Consider the following 22230-nt stretch of genomic DNA (forward strand, 5'->3'; position numbering starts at 1 on the left):
ACAGTCCAAGATACTGTAAATTCCACCGCTTCATCAGTCATCCGACAGAAAAGTGCTTCGTGCTGAAAGATCTCATCATGAAGCTGGCTCATAAAGGAATCATCAAGCTAGATCTTGACGATGTGGTGAAGTCAAACTATACCACCATCACTTCTGGCTCTTCCAACTCAAAGTTTTCACCTCAACCACTGGGGGCATGTTCCGAGTCAAGCGAAGTTGAAGGATGGATTCATGTCACTCCGAAGAAATTACACATAAAGCCTACATCTCTTCCACAAGTTTGCCAACCGAAAAGGGGGCAAAACAGCTTTTGTCAACCTCAAAAGCAACGGGAAATTGTTAAAAATGATGAAATTTCAACACAAAGATCGTCCGTCCCCATCACGATGTGCGATTTCTTCCCCGAAGACTTCTTCAAACACTCAATCAAGACACCTTGCTATGAAGATTGCAAGGAATGCCTCTCTAAGATCATTTGACAAATTCACAATGCTCATTGTTCGCACAAGCCTAAACTGCACGAACCAAAACTCATTGTCCGCACAAGCATAAAAGGCGACAGCAAATTGCTCCTTGCTTGCACGAGTTGAAACTGCAAAACGGCACCAAAACGCTCATTGTCTGCACGAGCATAAAAGGTGACAACAAATTGCTCCTTGCCTGCACGAGTTAAAACTGCAAATGGCACCAAGAAGCTCCTGGCCCGTAAGAGCATAAACTGCGTACGGCACAAAAAAAAAATCCAAAAAAAAATTTGTATTTGAACTACGTTTTGACTTGATCTCTTTCTTTGGAAGGGTACGTAGGCAGCTCGAGCATTCGACTTCGAGTTCAGTCACATAAGAAATAAAAAAAATAGGGGTTTGATTAAAGTTTCATTGATGAAGGTCAATTTTATTATAAAAAAATAAAAAAATTTGCAAGTTTCTTTGTACAAAATTAAATTACAATTTCTTCGAGAAAAAAAATGAATACATATGTTATTATGTATTTACAAAAACAAAAAAAACAAAAAACAAAACAAAACAAAACAAAAAAAAATAAAAATAAAATAAAGGGGCTGGCCCCAAAACTTTTTCTTCCCAAAGCCAGCGAGCCCAGCTACAAATCAGGGCCCAGCTCTCAAAGCCCATTCTCATTCGGCTCCAAGCCTTCGTATTCGTCTGTGTTTTTTGAATCTTCTCGATTCAATTTCAAGCTCTGAAATTTGTCGCTGGAAATACCCAAATGGTGTCACTCAAGACGCAACTGCAGCTCAGCTCAACCGGATCGGCCTTCTGCACCTTCATCAACCAAATCTCTTCCTCCACTGACAAAGACAACCAGCTCTGCTTCGCTTCAGCCTAAGCCTTGCAGAACACAGCTATGGCAGCAAGCGTAGCAAGTAGCAGCCAGCAGTGCACAGTTAACGACAGCACAACCTCCGTCTTCTTCCTCTACAAGCTTGACGACAAGGCCAACCACTATAAAGACTTTCACACCAGCGGCTCCTCCTCCTTGCTCCGCGCCAAGAACACCATGAACATCATGCTCGCAAAGCAGCATCCCTCTTGCAGCATGCGAAGCTCAGCCTTCCTCCACAGCAACGAGCAAATGGCAGCCATCGTCACAGCAGCTACAAGTAGTCACGAGCAGGACTCTTCATCACCACTTGGCTCTACCTCTCCTTCTGCCTAGCAAGGATGCTCCGCTCCAACTCAGCCTACTGCACCTCTGTCTCTCGGCTTCCTCATCATCACCCACCTTCAACCCTCGCGGTTTGAACCAACAGCCATTCTTCACCAAAGCCCATGAACAGGGCCAAAAGATAACCATCTCCTCCATTAAAACCCTTACTCTGCTAGGGAATTCTCTCGTCCAAACCTTCAAGTGGAGCGGCCTCCAGAATGCTCATGCTCTCCGACTGCACCGTCGCCGCCATCTGTTGAGCTCGACAAGGTACTGGAAAATGGCGTTCTTAAGCGGGTGTTCAGCTCGTCCGGCTCCGCCGCCTACAGCTTTGTCACCATGGGAGCTATAGCAATGGCATAGATTTCGTCACTCTCCAAACAGCAAGGCCTCCGTCACCAAGGTCTCCGTGCTCTCGGTCCAAACTTCACAGCAGTGCCCATCCACTTCTGCTGGTAAATCTCAGTTTGATAACCATGCAGCAGCAACTGCAACACATGCGTTGTGTGCATGAACCAGTTGGAAGTGAGTATGAACGAAGCGAGGGAGTTACGGGACTACAGCAGCTTCGTCTTCTCCTTTGCATGGCACAGTGCCATCTCCCCATCTTTTCCTCTGCAAGGCAGTAAAAAAATGCAGTGGCTATGCAATGGCGGGGGTGCAAGGCAACAAGAATGCAGTGGCAGTGCAATGGTTATGTAGTGGCAGTGGCAAACAGCAACGGCGAAGAATTTCAATAACCGCCGTCAAACGACTAACCGGTCATGAAGCCTCGACTGTAGCTCTCCGTCCGTGTCAAACAGCAATGGCGAAGAACTTCAATAACCATCGTCAAACGACTAGCCGGTCATGAAGCCTCGACTGCAGCTCTCCGTCATTCTTTGTCCTTCCCTGCAAATTCCCCAGCCCATCATCAAATTTATACAGAAAAAATATATAATAAAAAAAGGGGGGGATGGTGGAGCAAAGTGGTGCTGGCACCACGTGAAAAAAAAAAGGAAGATAATGATGGAAGCTTGCTGGATACACGACACAAGAGGAAGAAAGAAAAGAGAAGTGGGGGGTGCATCCAGCACCGAATGTTAAAGAAAATAATATATATGTTTTGGGTGGTGCATCAACACCAAAAAATAGCGGAGATTATAATTATATATGTAATCACAAGGCATGGCCCATAGACATTCAACTATTAAAAAACATTTTCATTTTAAGGAATTCATAGTGCATTAAGGACACTTCTTTTTATTTATTGGTTAGGATAAAAAATCTGCGAAATTTCCCCATAATTAACACCCAACACTATAGTTCAGATTATATTATTTCAATTAGTTTCGCCAATAAAATTTATTCAAATGTATTCTTCTTTTTGAACATTTTTCCATTTTCCTAAAGGTCTACTGTAGGCATTAGGCTAAAGTAACACTATGAATAATTTCGACCTAACATGCATTTTAATTGTGAGTCGGGCCTTATGTTTTGATCACCTCTCAATGACACCCACTATACAGACCAGATCGACCAGGGTAAACTCTCTCGGACCAGGAGTGTCGAAAAACTCTCTCGGACGTGCCTCCTTAAATGGTAGTGAAATACAGTCAAACAAGTGTGCATGTCACACACCTATCAGCTAGCTTCCCACAACGACGGGACCACCACCATCCGACTCAACACTCTTTGAAGAGACTGGCGGTTTTGGTTTCTTAGAGACCAATCCACGCGCAGTCACGCACTATGGCCGAGAGTGGTGAATAATCACTGTTAATCATCTTCTCCCAATTTTCTAGAAACTTTCCAGATTTTATAGATCCTTATGCTCTAGCACCTTGTAGAACGAAACTATGGGGAAAGATTTGTGTGAAGGCCCCTAAGGTTGTGAGGGAGAAGTTACTATAGGAATTTTGGCTAGGGGGCTATGGAATGGCTGCTGTATTTACAGGCATATTCCACAAGATCAACTTAATAACTAAAAGATAGGGTAAATTACACAGTAGCCCCTCATGTTTTGAGGTTTATTACAACCCCATACAACAACTTTAAAACATTTCACTTTCATAACTCAAGTACTATTTTATTTCAATATAATACATCCGTTAGATTTTCCATCCATTAATCCGTTAAGTGCTGACGTGGCTGCTAAATGTGTGCCACGTGGCAATTTTTTTATTTTTTTTAAAAAACTAAATCTTCTAAAAAAAAGGTTAATTAACCACCCCTGTACCCCTCCCCCCACCCCAGTTCGTCGAAGAAGAAGAGGGAGAAAAAAAAGAAGCTGCAGTTCGTCGAAGACCCAGTTCGTCCATCCCCAAAACCTGCAACAACAACAAGAAGAAGAAGAGGGAGAAAAAAAAAAGAAAAAAGAAAAAAAGCCCCAGTTCTTCCCACCCAAGCCATCACCCACCCCCAAAAATTCCACCCGAGATTAGGTGGATCTACCACAAAACCAGTCCAAAAATCATCTCAAACTCAAAAGTATTTTCAAAACTCACCCACACTGAAAATCACAAGATCCTGGCGGCGGGGGGAAAAGAGAAGGGTCGCGGGTCGTGGCAGGGGGAAGGGAGGTGGGTCGCGGGTCGCGGGTCGTGGCGAGGTGGAAGGGTTCTGGGCTTTTTTTTCCCCCTCTTCTTCTTCTTCTAGATTGCAGGTTTTTTGCGGGTGGGACGAACTGGGATTGAGGTTTTTTTTTCTTCTTCTTCCTCCTTCTTCTTCTTGTTGTTGCAGGTTTTTGGGTTCTGGGTTAGGTGGGTAGTCAGGGATGGAGGGTCTTTGCGATGAGGGGGTGTCCTTTCCAGATCTGGTTTTGGGGGGGTGACTTTCTGCAATCCGGTTTTGGGGAGGGGGGATTTTTCTGGGTTTGGTTGTGTTGGGGGGGACGGGTTTCTTTCTGGGTCTTTTTGGTTTGGGGTGTTCGCAGGGGGTAGGGGTTAGGGGGTTTCACGGGGATGGGGTTTTCTTTCAGCTTTTGTTTTTTGTTTTAAAGAAGATTTAGGTTTTTTTTTTAAAAAAATTATTATTTTTGCCACGTGGCATACATTTGGCAGCCACGTGGCACAAATGTGGTAGCCACGTCAGCACTTAACAAATCAATGGATGGAAAATCTAACGGATGTATTATTTTGAAATAAAATAGTACGTGAGGTATGAAAGTGAAATGTTTTAAAGATGTTGTATGAGGTTATAATAGACCTCAAACCTGAGGGGTTACTGTGTAATTTACTCTAACAGATATTACTAAGACCTCTATTTACATTTGGGTGGATTATTATTCATTTAATAAGCCAACCCATCACTCCTTAGTCCTTACTGATGGTTAGAATGAGAATAAGGTAAGGGAGAAAAGGGGAAGAAAAAGAACGAGGGTGGTGACTGGTGAGGGTTGAGGAGGATAGAAAACACAGAGAGTCGCTCGGAGGTGTGGGGGATGGGTGGGGGGTGGTTTAGTTACTTGGGTTTAACTTTTTTTTCTTCTTTTATTTATTATATTATTATTTTTTCCTTTGACCAAGAGTTTGCAATTTCAAATGAAATGGAATATTTTTTATGCAGGTTAATTTTATATACAGGGTGATCGTGCTAAAACTCTATATGCTTCTGTCGTTTATCACTTACGAGCCGTGCGAGACGAAAGTCTCATGCACGGCTTTGAATGAGAGAAATAAGTGAGAAATCCTCTTTTCGATTCTGACTCTCCCACTTCAGTTGTTACTTTTCTTTCCGTTACTTCAAAAGTAGCTACTTCAGCTTCAGCCACTTGAATTTTTGATATTCTTCTTTATTTCTCATCAAACGAATGACATCATCTTTTGGAAATCCTTGCTATTCTTAGCATGATATTGGAGTATTTCATTGTTATTACTCAAACAAGCATGAAATGTATGCTTGCATTTTTGTCCATAGGTCAAATTGGATATGTAATTATTGGAATGCAAGCATGATAACTTATATGGTGTTATATATCTCCATGAATCTAGGAAGTTTTGCTTGCATTGTATCACTTAGTCTACGTACAAAACTGATAATATTCAAGATTATACAGGATTATACACAAATGATCTTTTTTTGGCTATCTCTTTAGCCCTATGTCTTTTATCCTTAGGAAATGTCTCTTATTCTTAGGAGGTCTTCCTCCACTAGTAGGTTTTCATTTATTCTGGTGTGGATGGCAGGCAGGCCTCTGTTTCTTGGTTTCAATAAGACTCCTATTTAGGATGAACGCTGGTGTCATGCATAACACATGCAAGTCCGACGGGAAGTAGTGTTTCCAATGGCGGACAAGTGGGTAACGTGTAAGAACCTACTATTGGGAAGGGTACAACAGCTGGAAACGATTGTTAATACCTCGTAAGCTGAGGAGCAAAATGAGGAATTCACCTAAGGAAGGGCTCGCGTCTGATTAGCTAGTTGGTGATACAATAGGTTGGTAACTTACCAAGGTGATGATCAATAGCTGGTCCGAAAGGATGATCATCCACACTGGGGCTGTAACATGGCCTAAACTTCTATAGGAGGCGGCAATGGGAATTTTCCGCAATGGGCGAAATCCTGATGGAGCAATGCCGTGTGGAGGTAGAAGGCCTACGGATCGTGAACTTCTTTTCTCAGAGAAGAAGCAATGACGGTATCTAGGGAATAAGCATCGGCTAACTCTGTGCCAACAGTTGCGGCAATACAGAGGATGTAAGCGTTATCCGGGATGATTGGGCGTCAAGCATCTATAGGATAAAACATTTTAATTTTTACACATTTAATTTTTTTGTATTTCAAAACAAAAACATGTTTATGGAACTTAATATTTTTGTATTTAACAACAAAAATATGTTTATGGAAGAGTATAAATAAATTTATTTAAAAAAGAAACTTCGAGTACGTTCGTTTTCTGTATAATTAAGAGAAAATCATTTCTAGCAATAGTGGGTAAACACCAATCCCAAATATAAGTATCACGAATTGAGTGTCCAACGCTAGTAATGACACTAGCAAGAAAAATCACCTTCCGAAAGACATGAGCCCGAAATATAGAAGTAAAAGATCGTGCAAATAATTTGATGTCTTCAGGAATAGTCTTTAATCGCCACAGTAAAAATGGTTCAGCCATTTGCATGTCGAACTTTGAATATTACATGAGAATAACCAATCATAGAACACCTCACTTCATTAATAAAGTGACATCTTTCGACGAAAAATCAAAGACTTTTCGTCGACCGAAAGTTAGAATGAATAGCTAGCCACAAACTTTGAGAATCTTTGTCTATCTAGTCGATCATGACTCCTAAGGCAAACTAACTCTCGAGCTTCAACCACATCTATCCAGTTGGTCGTGTTCATTGGTTGCTTTCGAAAAACCATGTATATCCAATCGGTTTCATCCTAGCTACCAATCCAAACCCAAATATCAAGGAAAAAATTGTGATGATGGTTAGCAAGTCAATTTCACATAAAGGATGAAAGGTTTTGTATTGAGCATTGATTTGTGTGTGAGTTTAAAGGTCTTCTTCATGTTTCCAATGCTTTTGTTTATATAATGTTCTCTTTTCAATTCCCACTCCAACTTAACCTCATTCACAGCTTATCTTAAAATTCACATAAACGAGCTTGGTCTATGAACTCATACTTGTTACTCTAATATCCAAATCTTATCGCCACATAATGTTTTTCAGGCTCAAAACTCTTCGACTGCCTCACCACTCTCCTACCATTGAGCCAAGGAAGATCACTCATTTCTTTAGGCCATACACAACAATTACTCGGCTCATACCACAATTTCAAGCACAAACAATATTTTTTGAAAATTGTCACACAACGAAATTTCTTTCAAGTATTACATTATTATACTATTAGGAAAAGCTTGTAGCTCTACCAAAAGCATCTTCAAACAAGAACAGTTATATTGTGTTGACGAGCTCTAGTTAACACAATTTTACCATGAATCGACAAGTAAACTAGAGGTTTTAAAATGCAAAAATGTCCTAGGAATGCCCCTGGTGCACGACATCTACTTATGAAGCTTTTCTCATACAACTTTAGACGGAAATCGATGAAAGTGGTACATTTTGGAGCTTATAGGCGGTAAGAGCAAGTCTAGCGGTGGCCCAACCCACATGGAATTGGGTTAAATTGTCCTTAACCCAAATTGGTCAGGTAATTGGTGGGCTCTAAGATGCTCGTTGGACTGCCCTTGCAACAATTGTTGGGCCTTGAGCCTGCTGGCAATTGGCTAGCCCCACCCACATGCATCGAAGCAAGCCATAACTCAAATTTGGGTGTGCCACATCCTTTGGATTTCCAACTGTTTGTTGATCAAGACCATTGAATATCCATCAGTAAATTTTTTTTTGAAAAAGATTTTGTGCCACGTGGCGTTTTCTGGTGCATCTGATTTCAAAATTTGAAAAATTCAACGACCATAATTAATTTAGCAGTAAAAAATAAAAATAAAAATATATAAAAAATTCAAAAAAACCTACAATGTTCAAACTTAAAAAAACTTACATAGGTTTCTGGTTTTTGTGCTAATCTTGGTTTAGGTGAGATTTAGTTTGGGCTGCTTTTATTGGGCTACAACTTGCATGGAATTATGGAATTAAGAAGATTATGGTAGAATCAGATTCTGCACTTGCGGTTCAATTGATTTCAAATGCAAAAGTGGATAATCACCATCTGGGAAGTTTAGTACTGAATTGTCATGCCCTTATGAACCAAAGTTAGTCTTGTGAAATTCGTCATATCTATCATGAAAAGAATTTTGTTGTTGATGATTTGGCTCGTTTGAGTTTGTCATGCAGTTTGGGTCTAGTCTTTTTTGAACAAGCTCCTCTTTCTTGTCATCAGTTGCTAGTTGCAGATATAGCTAGACTCTCGTGACCTCATGATATCCTTATGTAATCTTTCTTTTCTTTCTGGCTTATGTCCTGTTGTTAAAAAAAAAATTACAAAATTTAACATTAAAATAAAACACATTGCAAAAGCGATAATGACGGAAAAAGCCAAGAGAACGTTAAAAATAAAATAAAAAAATATTTATGAATAGTATTCACCTTTTAGCCTTTAGAATTAGGGCTGGGCACTGGCCGAGCTGAGCCTAACTTTGGAGGAACCTGGTCCTACCCATTTTAAAATGTAATGGGCGGGGCAGGGCCGGGTCGAAGGATTTTGAATTTGGGAACCAAACCTAACCCGGCCCGTTTCAAATGGGCTAGTTCGGGACGGCTCCATGGATCCAATTACTTTTTTTTTTTCAGCTTTGGAATAGCACCAATTTATTGAGCAGAAGCAGAAGCAAAACCAAACCAACCATTTTAGACACTCATTTACACTACTCAAAACACACAAAAAAAAAAAAACAAAACAAATCCTACAAACATTTATGCACTGCATGTGCTTAAACACAACTAAATCAATGTATATACTCCGCACATGTTAATGATTCTTCCATGCATGTCCCAAAATAAGCAAACCATGAAATCCCAGATCCATAGTTTCTAACAGAACCCATTACTCTTACACACAAAACTACATCAAATCAATCTCACATATAACCAAATTGTTCAAATCGGTAAATTGAATCAATCAAATGGCACACTAGTTGAACCCAACCCTGAAAATTACACAAAAATTAAAGAAAATCATAACCCTAAGTCTCAATTTCTCGGCAACAGCAAGCATTACACAGAAATTAAGGAAAATGGAAAAGGAATTACCCGAATCGGCCAGCTTTTTAGGCCTGGCCATGCTTGCTACTCTCGCCGATCCTCGAAATACTTACAAAGTCTTCCTTTGTGAAAACAACATCGTTATAGGCCAAAAGCATGGGGCCTTATGGCGCGATGAATTATTTTAACACACAAATTAAACCCTCTTGTTGTCAATTGTAGTAAAGAATGTAAGTAGGGATCGTTCTAGGCCGAGGATTAGGAGGGATTGCTAAAACACTTGAAATTGACTTAAAAACGTAAAATTAAGTTTAAAACACCAAACTAGACTCAAAAGATGCAATACAAACTAAAAAAATTCAAAACTAGTTTAAAAGACTCAAAACTGCTTAAAACAATGAATTAGACTCTAAACTGACTCTAGGGATGGTTTTGGATGAACTTAGGTTCTAACTTGACTCAAGACACTTAAAAACACAAATCAAAACAGATTTTGACTAATAAAACACTTTGAAGTAAAGGGGGTTTTGGTTTTGACGAATTTGAAAACAAAACAAGTAAATTAAAGAACTAATGAAATCTGCACGAAATTGAGTAAATTGAATGGATGGAAGGCTAGCTAGGAGGTTCTTCTCCACACATGACATACTTGCACATAAACCAATTTTCAGTTGTTCTTTCGATCAATCATGAAACTCAACACCCCAGGTTAATTAAGTCCGCTTAAATTAACCTTCAAGTTCTCTTTAAGTTATTGAATTGGATGGGAAAACGCATACAACAATTCAAGCATTCTTCAAAAGTTCTTTACGTGAACAGCACAATAAAGATACAATCAAAGATCATTAAGCATTATGAAAACTAGAAGTATTGACGAGACATTCATTACTATGATGAGCATGAAACACCTGCCAAGAATTTATTTAACGCGATCGTTTATAAGCAACCTCCACTACTTGTGAATATAAGTTTGTAACTATTAGGTGAAACTCCATTATATTCTAGCATCATATTCATGCATGCAAACTAAGTGTGCACTCTTAATAAACATACACGAATAGGTTATCAATCAAGCAGTTAAACAAATTGAATTCACAACTTATGAAATCACAACTAAAGGTAATCAAATCATATTGCAAGCATGAACATGGTTTCGAATTCCCCCTAACTAAGGGGGGTTTAGTTCCTCATACTCACAAAGCAAAGATAAACAAATTTAGACATTGAAAACAAAAGAATGAAAACACCTAAAAATGCTCCAACAATACAACTTGAATGGCAAGCACGTCCAAGGGTCCTCTTTCTTCTCTTTGTTGTGGCACAAGGTGTGGTTTGATGGATGAGTGGTAAATTATGGTGGTGGATGGATATATGTGAGTTATGGTGAAGGGTGGATGGGTGGATTGTGTTCTCTCGGCCAAGGAATGAAAGTGCAAGTGTATGGAGTTGTGAGATGTGAATGTAGTGTCTTTTGATGGATCTTTTTCTCCCTTTTTGTTATGGTGAATGGTGGATGTATTTATAGGTTAGGGAGAGAACCACCATCTAATTAAGGTGGTAGTGGTGTATGTTGTGGTAATGAGTGGATGTAATGGGTGTAGTGGGTGAATGTTTGGTAATGAGTGGATGTAATGGGTGTAGTGGATGGATGTTTGGTAATGAGTGGATGTAATGGGTGTTGTGGATGGATGTTTGGTAATGAGTGGATGTAATGGGTGGATGTAATGGGTGTAGTGGGTGAATGTTTGGTAATGAGTGGATGTAATGGGTGTAGTGGATGGATGTAATGGGTGTAGTGGGTGAATGTTTGGTAATGAGTGGATGTAATGGGTGTAGTGGATGGATGTTTGGTAATGAGTGGATGTAATGGGTGTAGTGGGTGGATGTTTGGTAATGAGTGGATGTAATGGGTGTAGTGGATGGATGTTTGGTAATGAGTGGTTGTAATGGGTGTAGTGGGTGGATGTTTGGTAATGAGTGGATGTAATGGGTGGATGTAATGGGTGTAGTGGATGGATGTTTGGTAATGAGTGGTTGTAATGGGTGTAGTGGGTGGATGTTTGGTAATGAGTGGATGTAATGGGTGTAGTGGATGGATGTTTGGTAATGAGTGGATGTAATGGGTGTAGTGGATGGATGTTTGGAGTTGTAGGTCAACACACTTGCACACACACATGCTAATTTCTAGCCTTCAAATCTTCAAAAATGTCCATCCTCATGTCTCCATGCTTGCACTATCCAATCTTGGCCCAAAAATGCTCCAAAATGCTCCAAATAGCACTTTGTTGCTAACTTTGTTATTTGAACCTACAAACACACGAAAATAGCTTAAAATACATAATTGACTAAGAAATAACAACATAAATGCACAAGAACAAGCTAACTAAGTCGCATAAATATGCTCTTATCACCTTGCCATGGTGCTAAGGTCGCCGAAAGAAAGGAGTCGGTGCCAAGACTCGCTCATTCTCCAGATCTTCAACTCGGTCTCTGACATCAAGACCATCATCGGTCTTCTTCCAGGTCTTCGACTCGGCCTCTAAGACGTGGTATCGAACAAAAAGCTTTACCAGCAGTACAAATCTGAGAGTGGTCGAAGAGTACGAAGGCTTCGACGATGTGGCAGCGGGGCTGAGCGACAATATCAATGAGGTGAGGCTGGTGAGTGGTAAGCACTGTGAGAAGCAGAAGACGATTGAGAATTTGAGAGTTGGAGGCGAATGAGAGGGAGTCGAGGGACTGAGGGAAAGGGTTTGAGAGTCTGATTCTGGAACTCGGGAGGAATTCACTAGGGTTGAAACTAACAGTTGAGATTGGATGATAGGTTATCTTTCAATCTCGGTCATTCATTCTAATTAGAAATGGGTCGATCAGGGAACCTGTTTTTCTAAGTATTTGGACTCGGTCTGCCCCAAAAATGAAAAGGGCCCACCCCATTTTTTCTTTAAAATATTAGGAATCGGCTCGTACCCGCCTCAAACTGTGATTATACGCCTCAACCTGTGGTTCCTATACCCGTTTGCCCAACCCTATTTAGCATTGCTCTATATTGTGCAAGCAACATTTAGGAGAAAAGGAAAAAAGTTAAACCACACAAAAATTATCAGGTGATGTGAAAAAAAAAAAAATATGAAGGGTAAAATTGTAAACCTAACTTAGATACCAAAACCCTAGCTTGTACAAAAGGTTATTTCCTCTCCTTTCTTCTACCCTTGCACTGCGTCGTTCCCTTGTCTCGCAATTCAGCACCCCATTCCGCGTCGCCATTTTCCTGTCTTATTCGACCTCTATTGCTCTCATCTGGAAATCCAACCTCCAGGTTAGGGATCCTTTGTTATATTATTTAATATGAAATCGGCTTGAATTTTCTGTTGGGTTTCTGAATTTGAATAAGAACTTCATAATCGCAAATGTTTATCTGGGGCGATTAGTTTAGTGATACATATTCTTTTTCTCCTTTTCATTTTCCTGACAATTTTATTTATTGAAAATTTAGAGCTTGATTCATAGAAACATATAGGTCAGATTTGCTTTGAAACTGGGTTCACTTAATGGCAGCTATTACCAAATATCATGCTGTTGTTTTGGTGGTTACCTGTGTTTTACTTATTATCGTAAATTCGTTATGCTTGTATAACGGTGTACCCTCCTTTAAGTCCGGCGGCATTTCACTTTTCTTTCACCTCTTTGGCTTGTTGTCTTGTTGTCCTAGTTGATGTGTTCTGTTTTTTTGCTTACAATATAAGTTGAATTGTTGCATGCTTTGAACTAGATCAAAATAATTTGTTTTTCTAATTTTCCTTTTAGTAAATGTAGTCTTCTGTTGATCTCCCGAGTCGCGATTCACAATTTTTCATTGTTGCTTTTCTTCATTCCGTTGTCTTATTGACATTTGCTTTTTTGATTTGTGTTTCAATATATTACTCATGGAATCCACGATTAAGCATGCTATTGTAATCAAGGTTATAAGACGGACTGGATCTCGTGGGCAGGTGACTCAGGTGAGAGTCAAATTTTTGGATGACCAGAACCGTTTCATCATGAGGAATGTTAAGGGACCAGTGAGAGAGGGGGATATCCTTACCTTGCTCGAGTCCAAGATGGAGGCAAGAAGGTTGCGGTGATCAATCTGATATGGTCTTGTTTGTCGACGTTCCTACGTCTGTTTTGGTTATTTGAAAACAATTATTATTTATGTTGGTGAATGGCTGTTGTGTTGCCATCTCTGGGTATTACTAGCATCATAGGCCTGATTTTTGTGATGAGATTTTGTTATAGAATCGTTCTAAACTAAATTGTCTTAACAATCTTTAAGTTTTGTTTGAATATGTAACAGTGGTCCTACTTTCTGTGTCAAATCTTTGTTTTCGTTTTTCCCTGACCGCATATTATTGTTCTCTAGCAACAATTTGGTTCTTAAAAGTTGCCATGTTTTGTTGCTTCGTTGGTGTTAAACTTGGTATCAATTTTATCTTGTTCTTCGTTTTGAAGGGTGAAAAGGAACCTACCATAGGTTCTTTCCCATACCCTTTAGATATTTCCAATGGGATTGATTTCGACACCTTTTTTAGCTTCTTATACACTTCTATTTAATCATGCCTATTGATTCGTTTTATTTATCAATTTGATGACAATAAATAAAGAGTGGGAGTGTGATTCTATAGAAGGTCTTTGAAAATCACATTCCTTTTCTAAATTGCTAATCATTTTATTCTCTGAATTTCCAAACTTTTTAATGCTATTTGTATGAGAAAATACACCATATGGTTGTGGTTCTACACTTGACTAATGCTATTTGTAAGAAGCAATTCAAACAAAGAAGAGTCGTCGAGTCTTTTAGCGGTGGCTGTAACTGAGTATGTTATTAAGTTGGGTGGACAAAGGCGTTCTAGTCTCTGCACCCACGGTTGGGTAAGATTTGATGCGTTGTGAGGCCATTAAGCATGCCTTAAATTACTCGGAATAGTAGAACACCATGCCCATTATGGTGGGAAGCAAATCAGCAACAAAGAAGAGTGCAATACGGTTAATATCAAATTTGTCCCCTAAATTTTTGGTGTTCTTACATTTTGGTCTTTGATATTATTTTTATCTTTCTAGTTTCTCTGAATCTTTGAAAGCGTGTTTAAGGAGAGAAAATGGTTTTCGTTACAATCTTACAAGACATATAAGTTGGACATTTTTTGTTTGCTTTTAAGGACGAGATTTTAGCCAACGATGCTAAACCCTAAACCCAAACTCATACATTTCCGGGAAATGCAAAACACAAAAAACCATTAAAACCACACTTACATTCTTGTTAATTTGCACATGCAATTTGGGGAAAGAAAAATCTGGTTTGGTGCGGTGGCACCACCTGCACCATCTACACACCCTTAGGATCAACAGTGTGCTCAAGACACGAATAATTATTATTTCAAGCTTGAGCTCGGCTCTTTGTAAACACAAACTTGAACTTATATGATTTTTTGGGTTCTTTCTCAAACAGAAAGATTGTTAGTTTGGTAATAAGGTTGAACATTTATCAGCCATACTTAACAAGGGAACCGAATCAAGTAGGTACATTTTGTGGTGCTCGTTTGAATGTGCTTTTAAAATAATTGAAAGCGTTTTTTAGAGAAAATGTTTTTGGATCCAAACGCTCTTGAAGTGCTTTCTATTCTGCAATAAGCACCAGTTATGTGTAAGCACTTTAAGTGCTTTTTCAAGATTTACTTGCATTTTTACTGAGGATTGATTCTAAAAATATTTTCATCAAAAACGCTTTCAGTCATTTAAAAACAAAAAAAAAATCACAATCTTGGAGCTTCAAACCTGGAACCTTTTTTTTTTTTTTTTTGTATTTTAGAAGTCGAAATCTGCGTTCTTACCACTGGACCACTTGATTTGGTTCCATTGGATTATTTTGATCAACTTGATTTATTGTATATTCATGAATCATAATCATGGACCACACTCCACTTGATTCTCCCATTCCACGTCCTTCTCCCTTCATGTAATCCCACAATTATTTGTCACATACCCATTTGTTGCCAACTTGCCATACCAAATTAAACATCCAACCAATAAAATATATTACCTACAACAATCAGACGACCCTGCCCAAAATTCCTGCACCAATCAACTGCACACAAAAATTATGGAGCCACGCGACACTTAGTAAACCCCACACCCACTTTCTCAGTTCTGCAAACAAGGATTTGGATCCCATCCAGATCCAAATTGTGGAAATCTTAAGAATCCTCATATTTTAATTATTCATCGTATATCATGCGGTCAGAAATTATTTGAATTTTTTATTTAAAATTAATATACAAATTATATGTAACAAAAGTTGATTGTATGATATGCGATAAATATGTAGAATGTGATGATCCTAGTATCCCTACAAACAGGATCCTTATCCTGCAAACAAACCCATTTGTTCATTCATTTTCCTCTACTTTCTCAAGAACCAAACATTCGATACCAATGGCCATTTCCAACCTCTTCCCCTTCCTTTGCCTCCTCTGTTTTCTTTTTCCTCCGGTGCTCTCCATCCTGCCCGACCTATCCGACCGTCCAAAAACCTTCATCGTCCACGTGTCTAAATCGGAGAAGCCATCCCTCTTCTCTTCCCACCGCAGCTGGTACATTTCCATCATCCAATCCCTCCCGTCCCCCCACCCCACCAAACTCCTATACACCTACGACCCCGCCATCAACGGCTTTTTCGCCAACCTCACATCCTCTTAAGCCAACCAACTCATTTCCCACCCCACCGTTCTCTCTGTCACGCCCAACCAACCACATCAGCTCCACACCACTCATACCCCCAGCTTCATCAACCTCGATGAATCCTTCGGCCTGTGGCCAAACTTCGACTACGCTGAGGATGTCATAGTCGGCGTCATCGACATCGAGATTTGGCCGGAGCGCCCGAGCTTCTCAGACTCGAGTTTTGGCTCAATTATGTCCCGATGGAAGGGCACCTGCGTCACCGCCCCTGACTTCCCGTCCTCCTCCTGCAACTGCAAAATCATCAGAGCCAGAGTCTACTTCAAAAGGTACGAATCCCACATCGGAAGATTAATGGACAAATCGAATGAATCAAAGTCGCCAATAGACACCGAAGGCCATATGACCCACACGACCTCCACTGTCGCTGGTTCTCCGGTTGTTAAGGTGAGCTTGTTCACATACGCTCAAGGCGAAGCCAGAGGCATGGCCACCAAGGCAAGAATTGTCGTCTACAAAATCTGTTGGTCTTTTGGATGTTTTGATTCAGACATTTTGGCTGCCATGGATCAAGCAATTGCCGACGACATTGACATAATTTCGTTCTCAATTGGAGCCAATGGTTAATCTTAGTCGTACGATCGAGACTCTATAGCCATAAGATCTTTCGAGGTCGCCAAGCACGGTGTTCTCGTCTCCACCTCGGCTGGAAATTCTGGGCCTAACTCATTTACGACCACTAACATCGCTCCATGGATTCTCACAATTAGTGCTTCCATCATTGACAGAGAATTCCCCACAGACGTTATCCTCGGTGACAACCGACTTTTTGGTGGGGTTTCGTTGTACTCCGGCGAGCCTTTAGTTGATCACCAACTTCCATTAATTTATGGTGGAGGCTTAAAGCAGGTACTGTTACACATGGGTTTTCAAGCCATCAAAAGTCCAGTGGAATATCGTTGTCTGCGACCGCAGCAACAATGCGAGAGTCAAAAAAGGAAGCGCGGTGAAGCTAGCTGGTGGGCTCGGGTTTCTCTTGGCCAACAAAGAGGACAACGGGGAAGAACTTCTTGCCGATGCTCACCACATCCCAGCAATAGAGGTGGGTGAAATTGCGGCCAATCAAATAAAGGAGTACATCAAGTTGAGCCAATATCCGACGGCCACAATTATTTTCCTAGGAATTGTAATTGGTACTTTGCCGCCAGCTCCAAAGGTCGCAGCTTTTTCGAGTAGAAGACTGAATTCGCTCACATTGGAGATTCTCAAGCCAAATGTAATAGCTCATGGAGTGAACATTTTGGCCGGTTAGACTGGGGCGTTTACCCCTACTGATTTGGACATTGATCATAGAATAACCGAGTTCAATATAATTTCGGGGACGTCCATGTCCTGCCTGCATATGGGCGGCATTGCTACTTTGCTTCGAAAAGCCTACCTAAATTGGTCAATTGCCGCTATAAAATCTGCTTTGATCATAACAACTTACACTTTAGACGATTCGGGTAAGAAAATCAGGGACCTTGCAACAGGGAAAGAGTCGATTCCTTTTGTTCATGGAGCAAGACATGTTGATCTCAACAGAGCTCTCAATCTCAGGTTGATTTACGATCTTAATGTGAACGATTATGTTGCATTTTTGTGCTCAATCGGGTAAATTCGAGGTAAATTGCAGTTTTCTTAGGAAAGCCTATTGGTTCTGATATATGCTCAAAGAACAGTTTGTCTAGTCCTGGTGATCTGAATTACCCTTCGTTTTCCATCATTTTGAGCTCGGATCAAAGCCTGGTTAAGTACAAGAGAGTCGTTACGAATGTGGGGAGCAATGCGGATGCGGTTTATAAGGTGAATGTGACTGCTCCAATTGGTGTTGAAATCAGCGTTTCACCGAGCGAGCTGGTGTTCAATGATGAAAACCAGAGTTAGAGTTATGAGGATACATTCTGTAAAGGAGTTGGCTATGATGGCGGAGAGCGATATGGGTCTATTAAGTGGATAGATGGTAGTCATCTGATGAGGAGTCCAGTTGCTGTGAGGTAGAGCAGCACTAGGTATACAACTTCCATGTGAGAATTAGCATCAGGGTTGTTCAGCTAGCATTTGGGTGATCACTTTGCTTTGTTTTCTGCAATTTTAAGCTATCAACTACCCATTTGTACAAATACGAAGGGCATGGGATATGCCGGGTAGGCCATGATTATTCGAATACGTTACACTGTTGAGAAAATCGAACCTAAATCAATAAAATGAACCAAATTCTACCCAAAAACTTCAAACCATGCATCTTTAACATTATTAAGTGGAGTTTAAATAAATGATTAGGTGTCAACAAATGAGATAAGTCACAGAAAGCCCAGAATTTTAAAGGTAGAAGATTTGATCTCATGCATTGGTAACCAAAAGAAAAGCTTTCTATCTTCTATCCTAGGTGAAGGAATTGGAACTGTGTCAGTATGCTTGTAAAACGCTCAACATTTCAATTGGATTTGACTTAACCTAAATCTCAATCCATTCATAAATCAAACTTTTGCTTAATCAATAAAACTCATAGATTGGCAACCAAAATAAAAGCTTTCCATCTTAGGGGAAGTGGTTGGAACGATCTCAATAAACGCTCGAATTTGAATCCGATTGGACTTGATCCAAATTCGAAACCCATTATAGTCGGACTATTGAATTTGAGCATAGAATCTTAATTTATCTCCTACATCAATTCAGGACAAAACCCAATACATTTAATCAGAGATCTTAATTGTCAAATCGTAACAAAAGAAACTCAATTGGATGTGCACATGCATAATCTTTTATGTGGTAGAAAAGCAACATGATCCGCACCGTTGTTGCTTGGTGGGCACAATAATTATGTTGCTTTTCATTGTATTATTTTTTTGGTCAAGTAGGAATTTTATAACAAAGTCCAAACTAACACAATACAGAGACAATAACCCCATAAATGGGGTAGGTACAAATGAGACACCACTTATGCATTCATCGCATAAGTAAAGGTTCCCATTTATACCTAAAGCATAAAAAATTACAAACGATGTGACTCGGCCCAAAAGCAAAAGCCCACTTAAAGAGGCCCAAAAGTGACCCCATTAAAAAAATCTAATAACCGAAAAACGAGAATCACATGCGCCATTATCGCCGCATAAATGATGGAGATGATTGACAAATAGAAAAACCGAGGGATATCATCACATAGCGCAATAACAAAACCCATCAATGCTTCAATGTCAATGAAAAAGAGCCCAAACTACAGATCAGGAAGAACCGAACCTATTCCAAATGCCACAAATCTGGTCCTCAGATGAACACAAAAACATAAAAGGCAAGCGAATGCCTCGAACCAATCAGTAACCAAAAAGGTTAAGTGGTGTAAACACCATTCTAAAGAGATACCAGACTTTTGTAGGTGTGACAACATATAGTTGTCTTTGACCGAAAGCAGCAAACAAGAGATAAGATAAAATCCCCCAAAACTGGAGTGGAAGGCAACGGTGGGGGTATGAGGAATTGGAGGCATATTTGAAGTATTTGAGGTGTTTGAGTGCAGAGCCCCAAAGTCGACCCCTGTTGGAAATTTGAGTAGTTTGAGTAGAAATTTCTTTGTCCCACATTAGCCATTCCCAAAAGATTTTATCACTTTATAAAGCTTTGTCCTTTAGAGAAAGTGATTGGAGTAATAGGTCTGGAGACTAAAATTGAGCTCACCCTTGGGGTTGGACTTTGGGGTGTACTAATTAATTGGTAATTAATATATAATTAATTATAATTAATATATATTTAATTGTCAAAAGATGGGCCTTGGGCTCTAATAATTAAATTATTTAATTAATTATTTTTTATGAAAAGACTCATCCTTTCAGATGAAGTCTGAGAGTTCTTTCTGAACACAGAGCAAAGCACCCATCTGAAGAGATGTCTCCCAACAGTCACACCCCATTCTCATACCTGTTGCAAACAGGCATCCATCTGCTATATCCATCTGCTATATATACATCCATCTGCATGGCATTTAGAAGACAAAAAATAATCAACTTCATCTTCTACATTCCTAAACCTTCTTACTGAGAGAACCACACTAAATTCACCAGAAGTTAAATTTTTCGGTGTTGGAATTTTAACTTGATCGTTGAATCCTGGTGAAGCAGACGTCTGTAAAACTACAAGCACGGAGTAGGTACGAAATTTCTGTTTCAAGGACATTGCAGTACGCAAGCCTCAATCTTCAAGTTGTCTGTTTTATAATTCGTATTCTAGTTTATATTCTGTTAATTCCTATTGCATTTATTATTTATTAGCATATATAAATTATCACAGATTGTTGACATATATCCAACAATCTTGAAACAGAAATTTATGGATCAACAATTTGTGAATATGAATGGCGATGTGCCTAAATACTCTGAAAAGCCTGGGAAGTTCAAAGTGTTGGACTTCAAGAGATGGCAACAGAAGATGTTGTTCTTCCTGACAACAATGAATCTTGCTCATGTTGTCAAGGAAGAAGCTCCGAAGTCTAATGAGAATCCAATGACGAGAGAGACTATCATAGCAATTGAAGCTTGGAATCATTCTGAGTTTTGTTGCCGAAACTATATTCTGAATAGTTTGGATGACAATCTCTACGACATTTATTCTCTGTGTAAGACAGCGAAGGAGTTGTGGGAATCCTTGGAGAAAAAGTATAAGATTGATGATGCCGGTTCAAAGAAATTTGTTATCGGTAAGTTTCTCAAATATAAAATGGTGGATTCAAAATCTGTTGTATCTCAGGTCAAAGAAATCCAGAAGTTGATCTATGAATTGCATTCTGAGGGATGCGAGATCAATGAGCATTTCCAAGTTGGGGCGATAATCGAGAAATTGCCAAATTCCTGGAATGACTTCAAAATGTATCTCAAGCACAAGCGTCGTGAGATGAATATGGAGGATTTGATTCTGAGGCTACGTGTGGAAGAAGACCATAGAAAGGCAGACCGTTCTGGAGGGTTTGCAGCCATTAAAGCCAATGCGAATTATGTTGAGGGAGGAAACTCCAAGGCTAAGCCGAAAAAGAATAAGGCTCCCGCTCCGAAAACCAAGTAGTTTATGCAATTTGCCCTTGCTCCTAAAGGCAAGAATTTGAAGAAGATTAAGGGCGTCTGCTATGTGTGTGGCAAATCTGGTCATAAGGTACAAGATTGTTATCATCGCAAGGATGGAAATCATGGCCACGGAAACAACAATAACCATGCTAACATGGCAACCACCAATGAAGAATTGGCTGCTGTTGTGTCCGAGGTTAACATGGTCTCGAATGTGAGTGAATGGTTGATGGATACTGGTGCTACAAAGCACATCTGCGCTAACAGAAATCTGTTCACAGAATATCACCCTGCTGCCCTTGGAGAAAAGCTGTATATGGGCAATTCTGCCTCATCTGCTGTAGAGGGATATGGCAAGGTGGTACTCAAATTCACATCTGGGAAAAGTTTGACCTTGCTGAATGTGCTGCATGTTCCTGAAATGAGGAGGAACTTGGTTTCTGGACCAATTCTAATTGCTAAAGGCTTCAAAAGTTGTAATGGAATCCAACAAATTTGTACTTACCAAGGGTGGGATGTTTGTTGGAAAGGGTTATGTGGCTGATGACCTTGTGAAACTCGATGTAATTGCCATTGATGATGCTAATAAAATAAATGCTTCTACTTATATTGTTGAGTCTTCTAATATTTGGCATGCTAGATTAGGACATGTTAATTTTCGTTCCATGCATAGAATGGTTAAATTAGAATTATTACCTAAATTCGAAATTGATTTTAATCATAAGTGTGAAACATGTACTGAATCAAAATTTGCTAGGCAAACGAGAAAGTCAATTTTGGAAAGATCAAATGAATTACTTGGAATAATTCATAGTGATCTTTGTGACTTTAAATCCACACCAACTCGTGGAGGAAAGAATTATTATGTCACTTTCATTGATGATTGCAGTAAGTATTGCTATGTTTATTTGATTCATAGCAAGGACGAAGCTTTGAATATGTTTAAGACATATAAAGCCGAAGTTGAAAATCAACTTGAGAGAAAAATCAAAGCACTTAGATCCGATAAAGGAGGAGAGTATGAGTCTACTGCCTTCTCAGATTTTTGTGCACAACATGGAATTATACATCAAACAACGGCTCCATACACACCACAACAAAATGGT

At 39.6% G+C, this 22230-nt stretch overlaps 2 protein-coding genes, 1 long non-coding RNA gene and 2 pseudogenes across 4 annotated transcripts; 4 read left to right on the plus strand and 1 right to left on the minus strand.

Annotated features, from left to right (window-relative positions):
- Positions 1–5189: 5189 nt before the first annotated feature.
- Positions 5190–5924, plus strand: LOC126611846 (NAD(P)H-quinone oxidoreductase subunit 2 A, chloroplastic-like; annotated as a pseudogene).
- A 1549-nt stretch (positions 5925–7473) lies between these two features.
- On the minus strand, positions 7474–11046 carry LOC126610163 (uncharacterized). 2 transcript variants are annotated; one of them, XR_007618403.1, is made up of 4 exons: positions 9366–11046; positions 8703–8906; positions 8158–8576; positions 7474–8040 (listed from the first exon to the last, which is right to left on the minus strand). It is a non-coding gene; the product is annotated as an uncharacterized LOC126610163 (long non-coding RNA). The 2 variants fall into 2 exon arrangements; XR_007618402.1 differs by having other exon boundaries at positions 8703–11043.
- Positions 11047–12642: 1596 nt separating this feature from the next.
- On the plus strand, positions 12643–13675 carry LOC126610003 (40S ribosomal protein S28-like). The gene has a single exon (XM_050277970.1). It carries the CDS (start codon positions 13244–13246, stop codon positions 13439–13441), a length of 198 nt encoding a protein of 65 aa, XP_050133927.1. The 5' UTR covers positions 12643–13243; the 3' UTR covers positions 13442–13675.
- A 1965-nt stretch (positions 13676–15640) lies between these two features.
- LOC126609927 (subtilisin-like protease SBT1.4) lies at positions 15641–18303 on the plus strand (annotated as a pseudogene).
- Positions 18304–20417: 2114 nt separating this feature from the next.
- Positions 20418–21125, plus strand: LOC126611847 (uncharacterized). Its single transcript, XM_050280183.1, has one exon. It carries the CDS (start codon positions 20418–20420, stop codon positions 21123–21125), a length of 708 nt encoding a protein of 235 aa, XP_050136140.1.
- The last annotated feature ends 1105 nt before the right edge of the window (positions 21126–22230 follow it).

The sequence above is a fragment of the Malus sylvestris genome, chromosome 17 (genome assembly GCF_916048215.2).
Source record: "Malus sylvestris chromosome 17, drMalSylv7.2, whole genome shotgun sequence".
Classification (NCBI taxonomy): Eukaryota; Viridiplantae; Streptophyta; class Magnoliopsida; order Rosales; family Rosaceae; genus Malus; species Malus sylvestris.

Bases quoted from the DNA above. Each gene is read 5' to 3' on its own strand.
- LOC126610003 (XM_050277970.1), top strand. From the start codon at position 13,244: ATGGAATCCACGATTAAGCATGCTATTGTAATCAAGGTTATAAGACGG.
- LOC126611847 (XM_050280183.1), top strand. From the start codon at position 20,418: ATGAATGGCGATGTGCCTAAATACTCTGAAAAGCCTGGGAAGTTCAAA.